The following is a 22,097-nucleotide window of genomic DNA, read 5'->3' on the forward strand; positions in this document are numbered from 1 at the left end:
GGCCCTGGGGCCTTTGGTGGGGCATCTTCAATAGCATTCTTTTATTTTTAATTTTTTGACAGGCAGAGTGGACAGTGAGAGAGAGACAGAGACAGAGAGAAAGGTCTTCATTTTGCCTTTGGTTCACCCTCCAATGGCTGCTGTGGCCGGCGCACCGTGCTGATCCGAAGCCAGAAGCCAGGTGCTTCTCCTGGTCTCCCATGCCGGTACAGGGCCCAAGGACCTGGGCCATCCTCTACTGCACTTCCGGGCCACAGCAGAGAGCTGGCCTGGAAGAGGGGCAACCGGGACAGAATCCGGCGCCCCGACCAGGACTAGAACCCGGTGTGCTGGCACCACAGGCGGAGGATTAGCCTAGTGAGCCGCGGCGCCGGCCCAATAGCATTCTTAAGCAGAAGGTTCTTCCAGGTTTGACCCTGAGTGTTAAAAATCACCACTGCTTAAATCCAAAAATCATACCTCTGCCTGATATAGTCCTGAGCAAACCACACAGTAAGAAATGCCCTAGGTTAAAAAATAAAAATCACGATACAAAATTCTATTTACAATATAATCTCAAGTAGGTTAGAGAAAATAAGGAGAAATAGAAACACAAGCATATAAAAATACTAAATATTTTTGTAATAATGGACCTAAGCTAAATTTTCCCAAACTTTCTTTATAATAAAGACATGTTCAATTCTCTTAAATGCATTTTTGACATTGCTGGATTGCTAGAGGCACTAACCTACTTTGTCAAACATCTCACATAGCATTTGACAGATTTTGCTGCGGGCGTTGGGTTTACTTCTTTGGTGAACTTCTAGATGAGATACTAATAAGTGTCTACTTACAAACGCTGGATTATCAAATTTGCCTGGGCCATGCAGAGAAATGTGTAAACACACCCAAGAAAATCAGCCAGCCGGCAAGAATGAGACTTTGGCTGTTGTTTTCTTACCTGTCCTTCTGCTCAGTCTCACTCTCGTACTGAACACCTTCCTTAGAGGATTCCAATCATGATAGGCACGGAAACCCAAAGCCTCGGCTGCGTCCAGGAAACACTCAAACAATGCTTTCATGTGGCCTGCGCTACCCCATGACGGCATACACAGCCCAGCAGCCCTTCAGCTTGGCCCTCAAAACACCGCGGCTGGGCCTCCGCCTTCTCCCCGAACCCCCTTCCCCCTCTCCAGAGACCTCTCATCCTCCGCCCCTCTCTTTTTGAGACACAGACCCCACTCCGCACCCTGACCCCTCAAAACCCACCTGGCAAAGACCAGGGCAAGCTCAGATCCTACAGTCACTGAACCTGCCCCAAACCCCCATGTGAGAACTACGCCCTTCCCGTTACTCCCTGGGATACCCAGGGCCCAAACAAGCCCTGCAGCACGCCCTGCAGGAATGATACCGAGCAGTGTTTAAACTGCCCTTCTCCGTGCATCTCTACCCTACTGCTGGCTCAGAGTGCTCTGTAACGCAGATGCCACTCAACACGCAAATGCCTCCCAAACACATCCATTTCATCCATAAAATGAACACAGACCGCAGCACACAGCACACACAGAAAGCCGCAGGTGCCTCCTGTTCACTGATTCCTAAAATTACATACGAATGGCCACATTATGATTACCATTGACCGAGCATTTTCCATGTGCCAAGTTCTGTGCTAAACACTTTCCACACCTTATAAACTGGCAGACGCAGACCCTCCCCTAAAATTATTCCTTAGAACACTTGACCTTGGTGAGTCCTCATTGTAATGTTCTGCTATCCCAGAAGGTTCTTCATTTGTTGAAAAACAATATACTATTTGAGGAAGACAAATATTGGCCTAAACAAATTCAATCATGTTAGTTTTAGATGTTTATAAAAATCATCTAGGGACCGGCATTGTGGTGTGACAGCTAAGGTCACTGCCTGTGGCACCGGCATCCCATATGAGCACCAGTTCGAGTCCCAGCTGCTCCACTTCCAATCCAGCTCCTTGCTAACACATCTGTGGAAGCAATGGAAGATGGCCCAAGTGTCTGGGTCCCTGCTACCTACATAGGAGACCTAGAAGAAGCTCCTGGCTCCTGGCTTTGGCCTGGTCCAGCCTTGGTCATTTTGACATTTGGGGCAATGAACTAGTAGAATGAAGATCTCTCTCTCTCTCTCTCTCTCTCTCTCTCTCCCTGCTCCCCCCATAACTCTACCTTTCAAATTAATAAAAAAAAATTGCATCTGTTCTGAACATGATTTTTTTCTTGTCAATATTCCCTAAACAATGCAACTTCTTATGTAGCATTTACATTGTATTGCATATTAAAAGTCATCTAGAGGGGCCAGTGCTGTGGCACAGCAGATTAAAGCCCCAGCCTGCAGCACCAGCATCCCATATGGCTGCCGGTTCAAGTCCTGGCTACTCCTCTTCCGATTCAGCTCTCTGCTATGCCTGGGAAAGCAGTAGAAGATGGACCAAGTTCTTGGGCCCTGCACCCATGTGGGAGACCTGGAAGAAGCTCCTGGCTCCTGGCTTCGGATCAGCCCAGTTCTGGCCATTGTGGCCATTTGGGGAGTGAGCCAGCAGATGAATGATCTGTCTCTCCGTCTTCCTCTCTTTCTCTGTCTCCCAAATAAACAAATCTAAAAACAGATGAGCTCATTTTAATGCAAAAAAAAAATTACTGGAATCCAGACATTGTTTTTCATTATACGTATTTCCCATGAACTTTTCAAAGACACCTTGTATGCATGAATTTCAAAAATGTTTTGCACCAAAATAAACTTATCTTTCCATTCCATTCCCCACATGGTGTTTACGGGACCCACATCCACCTGGAAAGGGTACCAGGATACAGTCCCAGCCCAGCCTGGCCCAGCCCACAGCGGCTGATTCATCCTTCCACGCCCTCCAGGCCATGGAATCTGTGCCTGCAAGGACTCCTGACGTCGTGATTGAAAAAGCTCAGTGTGAGCGAAAGCTGATTTCTTGTTGATGATTTCTTTAAGTTTGTACTCAATCATACATGTGGACAAGACTACAACCTCTCATTTAATACGATAAGATGAAATGAACATCTTAGCAGTCCAGAAAATCTACTTTTGCTCAACATTGTGACATCTCTGAAAGATGACAGTGTTGCAGTGGCTTAAGGAGAGCCCGTGTTGGTGCTGCTCCAGAGGACCGTGTCTCCACCCCGCCTTTCACCTGCCGCCTGCCTCCCCGAGCCGCCCACTCACCTGAATGTGCACAACGCCCTCTACTGCCTCCGCGAGGTTGGTGCAGCTGCTGATGAGTGACAGCTGTTCTTCAGCGCTCAGGGAGCCCTTCAGAGACCCGGACTGCTGCAGAGACTTCATCTCCTTCCTGGAAAGGCACAGAGAACGGTCTGTCACTGTGAGGGCTCAGACACAAACCTAGCAACAACCCGGGCTCAGCAGCACGAACCCGGGGAATGCAAACCGCAATCACAACAAGATGCCACCTCGCACCCATTACGACAGCCCCCACCAATAAATACTTAAATAAATAACCAAAAAACAGTCAATGCTGGTGAAGATTGTTGGTTAGATTGTTAACATGGGGCACCCACCATGGAAAACAGTAGGGAGCGGTAAAAACAGAACCTTTTCAAATTAAAAATGGAATTATAATATCACCCAGGTCAAGTCTTCAAGAAATGCTTGTGCACCCACGTTCAGAGCAGCTCTATTCATAGCAGCCAAGAGCCAACTAAGAGTCCATCAACAGGGGCTGGTGCTGTGGCGCAGCAGGTTAAGCCACTGCCTACAACACCAGTGTCCCATGTAAGTGCCAGTTTGAGACCCAGATGCTCCAATTCCAACCCAGCTCCCTGCTAGTGTACCTGGGAAAGCAGTGGAGGATGATCCAGTGCTTGGGGCCCTGCCACACACAAGGGAAACCCGGAAGAAGCTCTTGGCTCCTGGCTTCTGCCTGGCCCAGCCCTGGCCATTGCAGCCATTTGGGGAGTGAACTAGCAGATGGAAGATATCTCCTTCTCTCTCTCACTCTTTCAAAAATCAATAATTAAAAAATCCACCAATAGATGAACAGATAAATAAAATGTGGGGTATACACACAGTGGGATATCCTTTGACTTTAAAGAGGAAGAAAAGCTGTCACAGGCTACAACATGCATGAGCCGTGAGGGCTCGATGCTTAGTGAAATACACCAGCCACCAAAGGACCCTGTGTGGCTCCACCCACATCGGGTACCTAGAGCACTCAAGTTCACAGAGAAAGAAACCAGAATGATGGGTGCCAGAGGCCAAGGGCAGGTGGAATAGGGAACTGTTTAGTGGGGAGAGAGCTTCAATCTGGAAAGATGGAAACATTCTGGAGATATGGATGGATGAATGGACGGATAGGACCATTGCAAAACAACGCAAATGTGCTCAATACCACTCAGCTATACACTTAAAAATGGCCAAGATAAACCAGTTTGTTTCCTGCACTTTATCACAACTAAGAGAATTTGTAATTTAAAGATTTTACACTATGGGATGGGTGCCACCTAGCATGGGAACAGTGCTAGGTCAGTCCCCTGGGCGGGAACAGGTGAAAGATGCCATGTTATAACCAGGGCTGGCTTTAGCGTGTGCCACGCAGTCACCCATGCCACGTTTCATGCTGCTACTTCTCCATTTTAAACTCCTCTAATACAGTTTGAATCAGGGGCCCCACACCTTGATTTGCTCTGAGCCATACCAGTTCTATAACCAACGCTGCTTAAAATTCATGAAAGACTAAATAAGGTTGCATATATGAACACACAAGGTTGCCTTGCTTTGCAAGAAATTCTAGGACCTTTTTGCCAGCAAGTCTAGTACTTTCTACATCACTTCCTGTATCTTTAAGCTGTCAATGTCCATCAGTTGACAGCCAGCAGTGTGACAAGGCAGGTGTGTCACAGTGAGAGAGATGCGTGTCAGGGAGACCACGAAGCACCGCAGGCAGAGGGTGCCAGAGAGAACCTGGTACAGGATTGGGGGTCTGGCTGGTCATCTGGGAGGAGTGTTGAGGGAAGTGGGCTCACTGGTTGGAATGCTGCCTCATAGAAATCATTTGGAAGAAGACCGGCAAAATACAACTTAAAAAAAAAAGTCTGGAACAGGCAGGAAGATGCCCACTTTCCACACCAGAGTGCCTGGTTTGACTCCCAACTCCAGCTTCCCGCTGATGCACGCCCTGGGAGGCAACACTGGCGGCTCGAGTCCTTGGGTCCCCACCACCACGGGAGACCTGCACTGAGATCCCAGCTCCAGTCACTGTGAGCATTTGGGGAATGAACCAGCTCATGGGAACAATCTCTCTCTCTTTCAAATTAAACAACTTAAATCTCCTTAACATAGGACCCAATGGCTCCCTGATCTGGGAGGACCATAGGACACAAAGGACACAAGGACCATAAGGACAAATGTACAAAGGAGCCGCCCTCAGATCTCAACACACGCGGCAACCCAGTGCCAGGTACTGACCATCTGAGCATCACCCCCGGGGGTGCACATTTTCAGATTTTTATGTAGAACAGATTCCTTCCTGTAGACTAGCAAAATTAGCGACCATATATAAACATAAAACATAAAGTACATTTCTTAGCCAGTCCCCTGGAAAGTTGCATTAACTATTTAAGGTATTCTGGGGTATCGCAGAAACAAATTAGAAACTTAGGATGGGGGCCAGTGCTGTGTCACAGTGAGTTAAAGCCCTGGCCTGAAGCGCTGGCATGCCATATGGGCGCCGGTTCATGTCCCAGCTGCTCCTCTTCCGATCCAGCTCTCTGCTATGGCCTGGGAAAGCAGTAGAAGATGGCCCAAGTCCTTGGATCCCTGCACCCATGTGGGAGACCTGGAGGAAGCTCCTGGCTTCCGATTGGCACAGCTCTGGCTGTTGAGGCCATCTGGGGAGTGAACCAGCGGATGGAGGACCTCTCTCTCTCTGTCTCTACCTCTCTCTGTAACTCTGCCTTTCAAATAAATAAAATAAATCTTAAAAAAAAAAAAACTTAGGATGAATATCTTCACAATTTTCATTTATCTTTTTGTTTGAAAGGCACAGCAACAGACAGAGAGCGCCACCTGCTGGTTCACTCTCCTAATGCGCCCCAGCTGGAGCTGCCAACTCAACCCAGGTGTCAAGAGGCCTCCCCACAGCCTCCCAGGGAGCTGCAATCAAGATGGGGCTGGGACTTGAACCCTGGCACTCGGTCCTGGGATTCATCCTGAACTCCAGCCCAGACAACAGCCCCAAGGAGTGTAAGTCTGACAGCTAGCAGCAAGGAAGAACAAGTTCAAGGTAAGTTCCTGCAAACATCACTGCTGGAAACACAGCAAAAAGGGCCACAGGAAGAGGTTTCCCTGCTAAGATGGAAAAGGAAAGCAAAACTTTGTGAGTCTTGGAGGTGGCGGCACTGGGGCACCAGTAACACCCCCTGGACATTGTGAACACGCGATCCAAACAACACCGCCTGTTTCTCGTGTCACACGGGTTTTCACCCATCTTTCAAAAATGTGTGGTTTGGGGGCCAGCATTGTGGCATAGCAGGGAAAGCTGCCTTCTGCATGCCTGCATCCCATATGGGCACTGGTTTGAGTCCTGGCTGCTCTACTTCTCATCCAGCTCCTTGCTAATGCACCTGGGGAAGCAGCGAAAGACGGCCCAAGTGCTTGGGCTCCTGGCTTCAGCCTGGCCCAGCCTTGGCTGTTGTGGCTATCTGGAGAGTGAACCAGCGGATGAAGATCTATTCTTCCCCCTTCTCTCTGTAACCCTATCAAATAAATAAAATCTTTTTTAAAAAATGTGTAGTCTCACCACTCTGTGAATACACTAAGGACACTCTAAGTGGTCACTGTACACAGGTTGTATCTCAGTGAAGCTGTCAGTATCTTATCCCTGCTGTAACCGACCACCACACATGATGGAATAAACAATACAAAGTAACTAAGCCAGCTCACAGTTCCAGGGCTCGGAAATCTCCAGAAGGCACAAGTCAGAGCTCAGTGGGGCTTCCCCCACGGCAAGGCTGTGCCACTCCCACCTCTGTTCCCACTTACCACTGCCCTGTCTCCTTCTTTGCCTCTGCCTTTTTTTTTTTTTTTTTTTTTTTTTGCACAGACATGGGCCAGGCCTGCAGCTAATGTGCCCATGAGCTGCCTGAAGGATATGTGAGAGGACTTCAAAATGTTGTTGCAAAAACAGAATTAAAAGCTGAGCTTATTGATGCAAAAAGTTTTGAAATCTATAATTATGCAGTTATTTCATAATACATATTTTCTGTGAAATTGTTGGAGACACCTTGTATACATGAATTTCAAAAAATTTTTGCAGCAAAATAAAACTACCTTTTTTAAAGATTAAGTTTATTTTATTTATTTAAAAGGCAGAGTTAGAGAGGGAGGAAGAGACAGAAATAGAGAGGTCTTCCATTTGCTGGTTCATTATACAAATGGCTGCCATGGCCAGCACTGGTCCAGGCCGAAGCCAGGAGCCTAGAACTCCATTTGGATCTCCCACATGGGTGGCAGGGACCCAGGTACTTAGGTCACTAGCTTATTGTTTTTTTAATTTAATTATTTTGAAAGAATTATGGGGGGGGGAGGGGGAGGGGGAGAGAGAGAGAGGGAAGGAGGGAGGGACCTTCCATCTACTGGCTTACTCCCCAAATGGCCACAACAGCCAGAGCTGGGCCAGATCAAAGCCAGGAGCCAGGAGCCCAGAGCTCCTTCCAGGTCCCCTACATGGGTGCAGGGGCCCATGCACTTGGGCCATCTTCTACTGCTTTCCCAGGCACATTAGCAGGAAGCTGGATAGGAAGTGGAGCAGCTGGGACTTGAATGGGCACCTATATTGAATGCTGGCATCACACGCAATGGCTTTACCCAATATGCCACTTCTTTCCATGAACTTTCTGAAGTACCTCACATGTACAGAGAAGAACATCACTGATTTTTAGGGTTATCAACACTAACTCCAACTCTTTGGATGTACAATCTTACCATTTGTAAAAGATAAAGTCCCATAAATCTAGTATGCTTAGTTTTAAAAACATCGAGAGATACTTATGAAGTACATCCAGACAAATCGAATTTTTTTCAATCTTGCCTACCCATTTTGGAGCCAAAGTAATCAAGGCCCAAAGATGTTACAAACTCACCCAAATACCTGAAGCTGGAAGAAGCAGGCCAGGCTCGTTTCTCAAACCACAATATAAGAACCCACTTCTCTCTCACTCTTCCTTCTTTAAAAAAAAATCCTGGGCCCAGGGTTGTAGCACAGATGAAGCCGCCGCCTGCAATGCCAGAGCCCCGCGGAAGGCGGCCCCAGTCTGCTCCCGCTCCTGCTAATGTGCCTGGGAAAGCAGCCAGAAAATGGCCACTCACGTGGGGGACCCAGAGGCAGCTCCTGGCTTCTGGCTCCAGCCTGAGCCATCTGGTGAGTGAACCAGCAGCCGGGAGATGGAACTCGCTCGCTCGCTCGCTCTCTCGCTATTCATTGAAATGCAGAGTTAGAGAGAAACTAATGTTTTTTTAAAAATCCTTAATGGTGGGACCTATTTACTGTGTTTGTCGGCACATTTTGCTTACTTGAAATTTTGTGATTCAAGGTACCCATCATACTGAGCGCAGAGGAAGGGCTTGCGTCCGTTTCCTCCCCCGTGAATGCTGTTCCCTGGAGGCCCAGCTGCCCGGCGTGTTTTTCCGCTACAGGCTTCCCATGGTCCCTTCCGGGGAACCCCAGGACACCCCCCATCTCCAGGCAGGATTTCGGGCTTGCCCCGCTGGGGAGGCTTTCTGTTGCTGTAACGCAGTACCACAGGCAGGTGGCGCTGGTGACCTGGCGCCCGGCCCTACAGCCGTGGCAGAGCGTGGGCGCCTTTCGGGGAACCCGGTGCAGCAAGCGTCACAGGGTGGCATGCAGCATCTACCCTTTATCACCCGGCAGGGCCCAGCGCCCACTTGGGCAGAAAATGGAAGGGCCTGCAGGCTGAGGGCGACTACAACACGTCTGAGTTACTCAAGTTTGAACTGTAAGAACCACGGCTAAGCCTGGCCATCAACATTTTTGAAAGTGAACCACACCAGCCAACGATACAACCAGAGCAAAGCAGTTTGCAGCTACCAAACAAAAACTCACTTCCATGCAGTTAAAAGTATCACAGATAAAATAACATCCCCTATTTCTCCCATCTGGACCTAACCATCACCAGGCCTGACATTTGTTTCTTGTCATTTTTTAAGTGAACAAAATATTAAAGACCAAGTCCTTTTAGCTGCCACCCTCACCATGCTTTATTTGCCATGTGTAACTTGAAGCCCAAGGCCCAGACTGTTATGTGAGTCATTTGAAATATACTAGCCCAAATGATTTCCTGGCTTTCTATGAAATCAAGTTACTACAAGCTTGTTGTTCCCTAAATCAGTTTATTGCTGAACTAAGTCATATGCAGCTTTATCATCTTTAGCATTTTTTAAAGATTTATTTGAAAGAGTTACATAGAGAAGGAGAGGCAGAGAGAGAGGGGTCTTCCATCTGCTGGTTCACTCCCAATCGGAGCTGCACCGATCGGAAGCCAGGAGCCAGGAGTTTCCTCCAGGTCTTCCACGTGGGTGCAGGGACCCAGGGACTCGGGCCATCTTCTACTGCTTTCCCAGGCCATAGGAGACAGCTGGACCAGAAGAGGAGCAGCCAGGACTCAAACCGGCACCCACTGCTCAGAGTCCTGACTCAGGCCACTGTAGTGCCACAGAGCCAGAAGACACTGCCTGGCCCTTCTGTGCCATGGTCCAGCGTGTAGACACTAAAAAATTTGAAGTTGGGGATGGAGGGAGCGGCGGACCACCAGCCTTGTCTCTGAAAGGAGTAGCCCCAACTCCTTCTGACAGCAAAGTGTTTGCAAAATCTCCAGTGCCTTTCACTGGGGGTCACCTGCAGGGGGTCCAGGCATTCACACCTGCTACCTGTCTCCCCTCAGTGAGGCTCAGAGGCCACAGAAAGCAAGCACCCCACTGCCACATGCCCCCGTCGGACTGACTGGTGGGGTTGCCCGCCCGCCTCCTCCCCTCTCCTTGCTGGCCACCAGTGCTAACCCTGGGATTGTGGAAGAGGCAGGCGAGACTGTCTAAACTTCAAGGTACTCAACTCTACCAAGGTACACGCTGGCATACCCTGCCCTAGCTCAGTTCACAAGAGTGGGCCTTTGGTTTTCAGTCATGGTGTTGGGAAAATTCAGAGCGCAATGACCAGAGGCGGCAGGATTCTCACCACGCACCAGCCCACACACCTGGAAGCACGCAGGACGACAGGGGAAGCGTGCCTCCCCAAACCCTCTACACAGCCGCTCATGCCCCTACCTTCAAGGGGCGCCACCAGAGCCTCACTTCTCCCCGTTGTCAGCCATGCGATTGGCACATATGAAACATACTTCAGAAAGCTCATGGGAAATGGAATTGCAGAGTTAGCTTGGGGCAGGCACGTTCTAGCATGCATAACATGCCTGTCCCATGTCAGACGGAGCGCCTGGGTTCAGTTCCCGCCTCTGGCTCCTCGCGCCAGCTTCCTGCTGGTGCAGACCCTGGGAGTCAGCAGTAATGGCTCAAGCAATGGGGTTCCTGTCACCCACATGGGAGCCCTGGTCTGAGTCCCCACTTCTGGCTTTGGCCCAGAAACACTGTGGCCATTTGGAGAGTGAATCAGTGGATGAGGGCTCTCTGTCTCTCTGCCTTTCATAAAAATTTTTCTAAAAGATTAATTTTGGTACAAAAAAAAAAACATTGAAATCCACACATAGGAGAGGTCTTGGAAAAAAAGTTCCATGAAAAACCTGTACATGCATTGACACTTTTTGTACAAAAATAAACTTGCTTTTAATTCTGTTTTCCCATGAACTTTCCAAAGTTCCCTCAAATAACTCTCACAAATCAGATAAAGCAAAGCTGCTTGTGTTTGGGAAGAAAAACAAATAAGGGAAATGAAGCAATGGTTTGAACAGTCCTGATGACAGCCAAGTGAGAGCAGGATCTGTGAACACACAGATAAGTCAGGTTGAAGGACCAGACTGAACCCGTGGTCCTGAGCCGTGAACTTCAGGCAGCCTGACCTCGGCTCACTCCTGCACTTGCTAGCCCATGCAGATGTCATCCCTCTGCTCACTTGCCACTGATGGCATGCTCTCACCCAGGAACCAGGTGCACATGTCTCCATGCACTTCTCTACTGTCCCTCAAAACAATCGAAAAAAATCTGAATGTGGTCCACATTTTATATATATACATAATATATAAAAAATATATATAACATGTAAATATACTTTACATGTTATAAAAATATATGTATATATATATACACACACCTAGATTGCTTATATCTGGTGGTAACTAATGAACTTTTATTGTATTTTTTATGTGCTAGCAAATGGACACAAACACATTACTTTTTTAAAAGATTTATTTGAAATTTGGAGTTACACAGAGAAAGGTCTTCCATCCACTGGTTCACTCCCCAAATGGCCACAACAGTCGGAGCCAAAGCCAGGAGTCAGGAGCTTCTTCTGGGTCTCCCACACAATTGCAGGAACCCAAGGACTTGGGCCATCTTCTACAACTTTCCCAGGCCATGGCCGAGAGCTGGATCAAAAGTGGAGCAGCTGGGACTCAAACCAGTGCCCATATGGGATGCCAGCACCGCAGGGGCGGCTTTACCTGCTACAGCACAGCGCCAGCCCCACAATTACTTTTTTTTTCCTTCTACCTGACATACACTTCCCCCATCCCTGCAATTTTACCTCTAAACCTCTGTTTAAAGTTTACTGTTTTCATACATTTGCTATCAGTGTGGCTAGGACTGCTCAACTTCTGAGATCTGGTATATCAATTAGCACTCATATCACTCATCTGTTTCTCCTGTTGTAGGTTTCTGGGGTCATCTGGTCTCAGTCACAGCTAGTCACTGCAGACTGCAAGCAGCCATAGACAACTGTAAACCAACGTGCATGGCTGTGTGTCAATAAAACTTTATATATACTTATCCCTTTAGGACAGGGATCAGGGGCTAATGTTGTGGAGCAGTGGGTTCAGCTGCAGCCTGTGAAGCCAGCATCCCATATCAGACAGAGCTCCTGTTCAAGTCCTGATTCTCCACTTGATATCCAGCTCTCTGCTAATGCACCTGGCGAGGCAGCAGATGATGGCTTACATGCTTGGGTCCCTGCCACCCACATGGAAGACCAAGATGGAGTTCTAGGCTCCTGGCTTCAGCCTGGACCAGCCAAGGCTGTTGTGACCATTTGGAAAATGAACCAGTAGATGGAAGATTCACTCTCACACCCTCTCACTCTGCCTTTCAAATAAAGACAGGGCTCAATGTTGCTAATTGTGCATCACCTCCTACAGAGTGGAATTCACCCTGGAGGAAGATAGCTGTGGACAGACAAGACAAGAAGTGCCCAGACCCTGGCGCCAGTAGCGGTTCCCAACCCAAAGAACCCAACCAAGACTCTGTGCTATGGCCTGGGAGGATGGCCCAAGTGCTTGGGCCCCTGTGCCCATGTGGGAGACCCGGAGGAGGCACCTGCTGTGGTTTGGATCAGAAGTAGAGCAGCTGGGACTCAAACTGGCACTTATATAGGATGCCGGCACTGCAGGTGGTGACTTGACTCACTATGCCACAGCGCCGGCCCCACCTGCCATGGTTTGGATGTGGTTTGTCCCAAGGGCTCCTGTGCAGGAAGTTTGGTCTTCACTGTGGTGATGCTGACGTGGTGGGACCTTCAGGAGCTGGGACCTGGTAGGGAGGGGGTCCTCAGGGGCACCACGCTCAGTCTGGTCTCAGACTGAGTGCTCTGCAGAGTGGGCTGTCAAGAGCAGGGCCTCTCAGCAGGCAGCTCTTCTCTTTCCTGTTTCTCTGCCAGGTGGTGACGAAGCCAGAGGGACCTGCCCAATCCTGGACTGTCCACCTCTTACACTCTTAGCTACATAAGCTCCTTTTAAGTACCTGGCTTCCGGTATTTGATCAGGGCAATGGAAAACCGACAGATACACCTTTACCACCTATGTCCCATTTCTTGGGGGCTGGGACTATCGGCCGAGCCTCGCTAGGCTCACTCCTGTGGCTGCCGTGTGCATCTGTGCAGGCGCTGGTGCCGGGGGGCAGGTGGGCCGTGCAGCTTGAGCTGGCGAGACCAAGCTGACTGACAGGGTGGAGGAGGAAGCCAGGGACGTCTCGATGCACAGGCTCTTTCCAGCACAAACAAATGGGGAAATTCATGCTATCTGGGATCCACCATATTCCTTCAAGCCAAAGGTAGGTGGGAAAGCCAAGTATCCAAACAGGAGAACAGGCCAATCCCGAGGAGTCCAGAGCTAAACAGAACAGAGATGCTTGAGCCAGGGCCAAGAGATGGGCAGCAAGTGAAAAGCAAGCGTCCTGGGCACTGGAAACACCTGGGTTCAGGGCCAACAGGCCCAGTTACTTAAGAGATGGCCCCCAGGGCAGCTACCTCATTTCAGAGATCACTTCTGGTGGTTTATTAACTCCTGGCCTGTTCAGAAAGCTGAGTCATAGGATTCAAGGTGGATCCAGGTGCCAGGATGACTGTCCACAGGCAGTGGAGAGATGGCAGCAGGCAAACACAGCTGGAAGAGGACAGCGACCAAGTGACGGCGATGGCAGCCTGGGACTCCAGTCCACGAGGGGGCCTGTCCTGTCCCTGTGGCTTGGGAGGTCACTGAGACGTCCATGTGGCTCATCAGGGGGCTGCCCAGGCCCAAGTGCCACGTGGAAATGAGACTAGCTCCAAAACATAAGACAAACATTCACTCCTGGGACCGGCGCTGTGGCGTAGCGGGTAAAGCCGCTGCCTGCAACACCAGCACCCCATATGGGCACCGGTTTGAGTCCCAGCTGCTCCGCTTCCCATCCAGCTCTCTGCTATGGCCTAGGAAAGCAGTGGAAGATGGCCCCTGTGCCCACGTGGGAGACCCGGAAAAGACTCCTGGCCGCTGGCTTCAGATCAGGGCCGCTCCAGCTGAACCAGCGAATGGAAAACCTCCCTCTCCCTCTCTAACTCTTTCAAATTAATAAATAAATCTTAAAAAAAAAAAAAAAAAAAAAGACTAACACTCCTGATCTGTGGGTCATAGGACAGTTCTGTTTATTTGATTTTTGTTTTTCTGCCCAAAACACTGCTCTTGCCCTCCAGAATTCTTACCTGTGACCTAACACAAGCTAAGGACGGGGCACACAATGGTGAACAGACTAGGGAGTGAAATATCTGCTAATACAATTTCTCCAACTTGAGGTGCAAACACAGAGTTTTAAATTTCTTGTTGAATCACCCTGTTAGAAAGATTAGTCTTAGATGACAGTTTTTCATTTCTTATTTTTAATTCCCCACGATTCCTTGGCATGGAAAGTTCTGACAGTGATTTCTTTTATAATGTCTTAGTTCTTTAAAAGATCAGCTGAATCCAGCTTAAATTCATTTTCCAAAGTTCCGAATCAAGATGGACCATTTCTCCTACTGAAGAAGATTCATGTTTAGTAGGTCTAATATATCTAGGGTTGGCCAGCAGAAGAGGCGAAAATTCAACCACATGCTATTTACTGCTATAAAGTGTTAGGCAAAATCAGAGCACGGGAAGTGAGGCAAACCCAACCGTGGCACAGACGGCAGGAAACAAAGTGAAGAATATGGCCGGGGGCAGGCATTTAGGCTAGCAGTCCAGATGCCCACGTCCGTACCAAAGTGCTGAGACTCAAAACCCAGTGCCAGCACCTACCTCCAGCTTCCTGCTAATGCAGACCCTGGTGGCAGCAATTGAAGGCTCAAGTACTTGGGTCTCTGCATTCATGTGGGAGACCTGGACTGAGTTCTGGGCTCCCCACTTCAGCTCCAGCCTGGGGCAATACAGACATTTGGGGAGTGAACTACAGGATGTGAGAGCTTGCTCACTCTCCTCCTCTCTCAAATAAATCAATAAATAAAACATTTGTACCTTTTGAAACTCTACAAAGGTTCCTGTGACCCAATTAAAGCTATTGAAAAGCTAGCTTTAAGTTCCAGGCTATGGGGAAAAGAAATGTGTGTTGCTTATATCTGCATCCATACGGCCACTACAGGGAGTGCAAGGGCGCCACCTGCAGCACTGGTATCCTATATGGGCACCGGTTCGAGACCCAGCTGCTCCACTTCTGATGCAGTTCTCTGCTATGGCCTGGGAATGTAGAAGATGGCCCAAGTCCTTGGGCCCCTACAGCCACGTGGGAGACCCAGAAGAAGTCTCTGGCTCCTGGCTTCAAATCAGCCCAGCTATGGCTGTTGCAGCCAACTGGGGAGTGGACCATCAGATGGAAGACCTCTCTCTCTCTGCCTCTCTGTAACTCTGCCTTTCAAATATTTATTTATTAATAAATCTTTTTTTAAAAAAAGAGATGACATTCCTGTAAACTGTATTACAGTATATTGTTAATAGTTCCATTTCATTAGTTACTATTGTTCATCTCTTACTGTGCCTGATTTACAAATTAACTTTTATCATAGCTGTGTATATACAGGAAAACAGTATATGGAGAGGGGTCTTAAAAAAGTTTGTGGAAAGCCGGCGCCGTGGCTCAATAGGCTAATCCTCCACCTTGCGGCGCCGGCACACCGGGTTCTAGTCCCGGTTGGGGCGCCGGATTCTGTCCCGCTTGCCCCTCTTCCAGGCCAGCTCTCTGCTATGGCCAGGGAGTGCAGTGGAGGATGGCCCAGGTGCTTGGGCCCTGCACCCCATGGGAGACCAGGAAAAGCACCTGGCTCCTGGCTCCTGCCAGGATCAGCGCGGTGCGCCGGCTGCAGCGGCGGCCATTGGAGGGTGAACCAGCGGCAAAGGAAGACCTTTCTCTCTCTGTCTCTCTCTCTCACTGTCCACTCTGCCTGTCAAAAAAAAAAAAAAAAAAAAAAAAGTTTGTGGAAAACGCATATTAAAAAAAAAAAACCTATGCATGAATTTCAATATGTTTTAAAAAGATTTGTTTATTGGCCGGCGCTGTGACTCACTAGGCTAATCCGCCTGTAGTGCTGGCACCACAGGTTCTAGTCCCGGTTGGGGTGCCGGTTCTGTCCCGGTTGTTCCTCTTCCAGTCCAGCTCTCTGCTGTGGCCCAGGAAGGCAGTGGAGGATGGCTCAAGTACTTGGGTCCTGCACCTGCATGGGAGACCAGGAGGAAGTGCCTGGCTCCTGGCTTCAGATCAGTTGCAGCACACCGGCCGTAGCGGCCATTTGGGGGGGTAAACCAACAGAAGTAAGACCTTTCTGTCTGTCTAACTCTGCCTGTCAAAAAAAAAAAAAAAAAAAAAAAAAAAAAGATTTATTTGAAAGGCAGTGTTACAGAGAGAAAGGGAAAGACACAGAAAGAGAGAGATCTTCCATTTGCTGGTTCACTCACCAAATGACCACAATAGCCAGAGCTGGGCCAGGTCAAAGGCAGGAGCCAGGAGCCAGGAGCTCCATCAAGGTCTCTTACGTGGGTGCAAGGGCCCAACAAGCACTTGGGCCATCCTCTGCTGCTTTCCCAGGCACATTAGCAGGGAGCTGGATTGGAAGTGCAACAGCTGGGACTCAAACCAGTGCCCGTATAGGATGCCAGTGTCACAGGTGGTAGTTTAACCTGCTATACCATGCTGCCCCAGATTTTGATAATTTTTGGCACCAAGATATACATCTTTCAGTTCCATTTTCTATGAACTTTTTGAAACATCCTGGAATATGGGAGTTGGTGTTGTCTGTGGTTTCAGGCATCTACTGGAGGTCTCATAACGTATCCCTGGTAGGTAAGGGCAGGTCTACTTCTCAACAAAAAAAAGAAAAAAAGAAAGTTGTCTCCTCTGATACTCCTTTGGCCTAACATAAGTCAGGAACATTTTGGCCTGGGCTTTCTGAACCACCAAGGACCACAGGAAAAGGACAGTGTGGCTGCTGACACAAGTCACAGTCATGGTTAACCTGCTGGTTGACTACTATTACTTCCTGGGTGGGGGGGGGGACAGCAATAACTCTTTCCTGGATGAAAACCCTCAGACTCAGAAGTCACCACATTGACAAGAATATTTGCAAGAGTAAGATTTGGTCCCAGTCCTCCAACTTGGTCTCTCTGCACAGGAATGGCACCGTGGAAGATCTGATTTCAGAAATGGAAGCTGGCAGCTTTACCTACAAGTCACTTAAGATGAGGAATCCAGTATCCCCCGGGAGGGGTGGGGGGGCAACACAACAGGACTCAACCGGATTTTCCTGAAGCTATTTGCTAGCAAGAATTTAAGAAAGAGGCAGCTGGTCACAAGATACCCTAGGATTCCCCACTTCCTGCCAAAGAAGTACAACCAGTTCTGTGTCTTTAAGTCGATGCAGCTTAAATGTACAAGGGGATTTCACAAAAGCTCAAGAAGTGCTTGGATTTAGCAAAATGGTTGAGACGCTGCGTTAGGCACCTGCATCCCAAGTCAACGTGCCTCCGGTCCAATCTCAGATCTGCTTTCAATCCAGCCTCCTGCTAATGTACACCCTGGAAGGCAGTAGATGATGGCTCAAGTACTTGGGTACCTGTTGCCCATGTGGGAGATGTGGGATGAATTCTGGGCTCCTGGCTTCAGCCTGGCTCAGCCCCAGCTCTTGTGGGCATTTAGGAAGTGAACCATGAATGGAAGGTCTTGCTCACTCTTTGCCTTGCTGTCTTTTGAATCAAATAAATAATTTAAGTTTATGGAAATATGAAATTAAATAATTTTGGTGCAAAATTTTCATAGATTTTTTTCCTAATATACATTTTCCATGAACTTTTTGCGGACCCTTCAAACATAGGAGCTATAAAAGTAGTCACTGATATTTAGGAAAGATTTATATGTTCCCTTAAAATCTTAGATGCATGTAGCTGGGCATTGTGGTGCAGAGGTTTAAAGCCACCACCTGGGCTACCTGCATCCTATGTCAGAGTGTGTGGGATTGAGTCCTGGCTCTGCCACTTCCAATCCAGTTTCCTACTAATGTGCCTGAGAGGCAGCAGCGATGGCTCACGTACTGGAGTCCCCTGCTGCCCACATGAGAGACTCAGATGGAGTTCCTGGGTCCTGGCTTTCACCTGGCACAGCCCCTGCTGTTGTAGGCATTTGGGGAATGAACCAGCAGATGGAAGCTACCTCTATCTTTCTCTCTCCTCTCTCTTTCTGTTTCAAATAAAAAATGAATAAGCATTTTGAAAGTAATAAAAGAAAATATTGAACACACAAGAATCCAGCATATTTGCTTCTTCTATAATGTGGGTGCTAACAGTAATAACTTATTTTGGCTTATCTAGTTCAAAAAGCTTACAGACTAAAAGTTCAACCTAATGGGGCACCAGTGATATAAACTATGTCACTGTTAATTAAGCAAAATAGAGTAATAGGAAGGCCTTGAGTGTGATTTGAAAAGAAAAAAAATCCATTTACACACATTATACACATATACCATGAAAGGATTTTAAAAAACTGGGGCAGGATTTTGCCTTTCAAATAAACAAACACATCTTTAAAAATAAGTAAATAAATGAAAATAGAGGCTCACTTTGGAACAACAAATGTTGAAATGCATACAGAGTTTTTTCATGAACTTTTTGGAGATACCTTGTATGAATGGATTTCAACAAAATAAACTTATTTTAAATCCCATTTTCCATGAACTTTTTTAAAAGACTGATTTTTATATTAAAAAGGCAGAGTGACAGAGAGAGAGAGAGAAAGAGAGGGAGGGAGGGAGGGAGGGAGGGAGGGAGATGGGGGAGGGGGAGGGGAGGGAAAGTGAGAGATCTGCCGGTTCATTCTCTGAATGCAATGCCCCCCACAGCCAGGGCTAGGCCAGACTGAAGCCAGGAGCTGGGAACTCCATCCAGGTCTCCCACAAGGGCAGCAGGAACCCAAGTACGTGTGTGCGTGTGTGGGTCATCACCTTCTGCCTCCCAGGTGCATCAGCAGGAAGCTGGGTCAGAAGCATAGAGTAGCCAGGGTTCAAATCAGGCACGATGAGTAATATGGGAGGCAGGCATAGGCATAATCCCACTGCACTGCAATGCCTGCCCCTCTGTGAACTTGCTCAAGTACCCGTATATAATTTCTTAATGCCTGTAGCCTGATAGACCTGTAAGTTAGTCTTCTCAAAAAAACAAACAATTGGGGCTAGCACTGTGGCATAGTAGGTAAAGCCACTGGCAGCAGTGCTGGCATCCCATATGGGCACTGGTTTGAGTCCTAGCTGCTCCTCTTCTGATCTAGCTTTCTACTGGGAAAGCAGTAGTATCCTTTCTCTCTACTAGGAAAGCAGAAGATGACCCAAGTCCTTGGGTCCCTGCACCCCACATGGGAGGCCTGGAAGAAGCTCCAGGCTCCTGGCTTCGGATCGGTGCAGCTCTGGCTGTTGCAGCCATTTGAGGAGTAAACCAGTGGATGGAAGACCTCTCTCTCTCTGCCTCAGCCATTCAAATAATAAATAAATAAAATCTTTTTAAAAAGAGCAAGCAATAAAGTAATTGTATTTTTGTAACAGAAAAGCAAATTCAAGCTATATGTTCATGGCTATCCCTCCAAGGAAAAAGATAAGCTGCTAACCAAAACCACATCCCCAGTGGAAACAGCATCTGGCAGCTGTCACCGCAGCTGGTGTGCCACCATGCTCGGTGCTCCTGCCCTCGGGCACGTGGCATTAGTTTGGTTTTTCTCTCTGACCTCTCCCATCCCCAGCTTTTTCTTTGGGTCCTATTCTTCCGCCCACTGTGGCTGCCATCCCTGAAGCCCCGCCCTTAGCATTCTCACCACTCGGCTTTTGGTAAGTCCATCTACTCTGGAGCCTCACCTAGCAGAGCTGGCACAGCTGGCACAGCTGGCACAGCAGCGCCCACACAGCTAAATCCAGTTCTGTGCTGTATGAGTGCTGAAGCCCTCTGCTGACAGCACGTGTGCATTAAGGTCCTGGCACCATCACATCAACAGGTCAAGACAAGCCTCTGCTGGTCAAAGGTAGCGAATGCCGGGGTAGCTCGGCCATCACCTGCCCAGGGACGATGCAGGAACCCCCAGCCCTCGGCCCCGTGTGATGCTGAGACAGAAGCCCACGGACTGTTCAGGCTGGAAGCCCACACTGCCCGTTAGGCTTCACCATGCCCCACTAGCACCTCCAACGCGAAGGGGCCTTTCCTCACCACTTCAACTTCTTCTTCAGTCTTCTTTTTTTAACTTTTATTTAATAAATACAAATTTCGAAAGTACAACTTTTGGATTATAGCGGCTTTTCCCCCCATAACCTCCCTCCCACCCACAACCATCCCATCTCCCATTCCTTCTCCCATCCCATTCTTTATCAAGATTCATTTTCAATTACCTTTATATACAGAAATCAACTGTATACTAAGTAAAGATTTCATCAGTTTGCACCCACACAGACACAGTATAAAGTACTGTTTGAGTAGTAGTTTTATCATTAATGCACATAGTAAAACACATTAAGGACCTTTGTCCTTAATGTGGAGTAGGTGCACATGGGGAGTAGGTGCACAACGACTCCCGCTGTTGATTTAACAATTGACACTCTTATTTATGACGTCAGTGATCACCTGAGGCTCTTGTCATGAGCTGCCAAGGCTATGGAAGCCTCTTGAGTTCACAAACTCCGATCTCATTTAGACAAGGCCATAGTCAAAGTGGAAGTTCTCTCCTCCCTTCAGAGAAAGGTACCTCCTTCTTTGATGGCCTATTCTTTCTGCTGGGATCTCTCTCACAGAGATCTTTCATTTCGGTGTTTTGTTGTTGTTGGTTTTTTTTTTTTTTTTTTTTTTTTTTGCCACAGTGTCTTGGCTTTTCATGCCTGCTTCTCCAGTCTTAATTCATGTCCCTGTCCCCTTAGGCCTGGCTGGCACCAGCTCAGAGGCACAGCCATGGCCCTCAAAACAAAGAGTGAAATGACAGACGCACACACGGCCTTGGTGCTGCAGCGCCCAGGATGCACCGCGAGACCCCACGCCATCACAGGTGCACCCAGAGGGCACCGCTGACCTACCTGATGTTTTCCAGGGCGCCGGTTATCTGCCGTGGCTCAATGTCGTACAGCTTCACCCTGAAGCCTCCACTGGCAAACAGCATGGCCCAGCTTCGTCCCACGAGCCCACTGAAGGGAAGAAAAGCAGGAAAGGAGTCCAGTGAACTTAGTGATGGGACAGATTTTCCCTGCTCACCAGGATTCACTTCTTAAAATTACACAGCATCCAAAAATAAGTTGACTTTAAAATATAAAATTATACAGCATTCTATTCTTAACTGATTTAATAAATGTCTTCAAGGCACACATTTTGATAATGGTATTTATTTAAATGGCTCTCTTTCCTGCCAGGAGCGCCCGCACGCATGCCACAGGGAGCACTGCAGGACAGCAGGTGTTTATCACACACTCAGACACTGAAACACGGAGTCCAGTTGGGATAGGACAAGTGTTGTGAGGCCAAAGGCCCTGGGTGAGTCCCCACTGCACCACTGTCTCAGGCAGTCATTTAACTTGAAGAACAGAGTTCAGTGGCCCTGCATACCCACAGCTTCTGCACCCGTTGATTGAAGCGAGGATGGGAAATATTAGGGGGAAACAAGTGTGTCCACAACTGAACACGTACAGACTTTTTCCTCACCAGGAGTCCCTAAGGAACACGCATAGCAACCACAGGCACAGCATCCCCGTGGTGTCAGGTGTCGTAAGTTGTCTGGAGACGACCCGACGTCTGCGGGAGGACTGCACAGGTTCCATGCAGACACTACACCATCTTACACGAGGGGCATTGGTGGATGGGCATTTGCCCTCACAGCTAACATGCCCACATCCCACGTTGAGAGTGCCTGGCTTTGAAACCTGGCTCTGGCTCCTGGCTCCAGCTTCCCGCTAGTGTGAGCTCTGGGAGATGGAAGGTAACAGCCACCCACATGGGAGACCTGGATCAAGTGCCTGGCTCCCAGTTTCTGGCTTCAGCACCCAGGCAAGGGCTGTTGCAGGTATTTAGGGAGTGAACCAGCGGATGCAAGCGCACACTCGCTCGCTCTCTGCCCCCCTCCTTCTGCTCTTAAATTTTTTT

At 48.5% G+C, this 22,097-nt stretch overlaps 1 protein-coding gene across 1 annotated transcript in view; it reads right to left on the reverse strand.

Annotated features, from left to right (window-relative positions):
• Positions 1 to 22,097, reverse strand: part of CRYL1 (crystallin lambda 1) — a 121,866-nt gene that overhangs the window by 89,352 nt on the left and 10,417 nt on the right. Inside the window, 2 exon segments of the mRNA NM_001082278.1 lie at positions 3,205 to 3,331; positions 21,041 to 21,148. Of these exon segments, the coding sequence (NP_001075747.1) occupies positions 3,205 to 3,331; positions 21,041 to 21,148 (235 nt within the window).

The sequence above is a fragment of the Oryctolagus cuniculus genome, chromosome 9 (genome assembly GCF_964237555.1).
Source record: "Oryctolagus cuniculus chromosome 9, mOryCun1.1, whole genome shotgun sequence".
NCBI lineage: Eukaryota > Metazoa > Chordata > Mammalia > Lagomorpha > Leporidae > Oryctolagus > Oryctolagus cuniculus.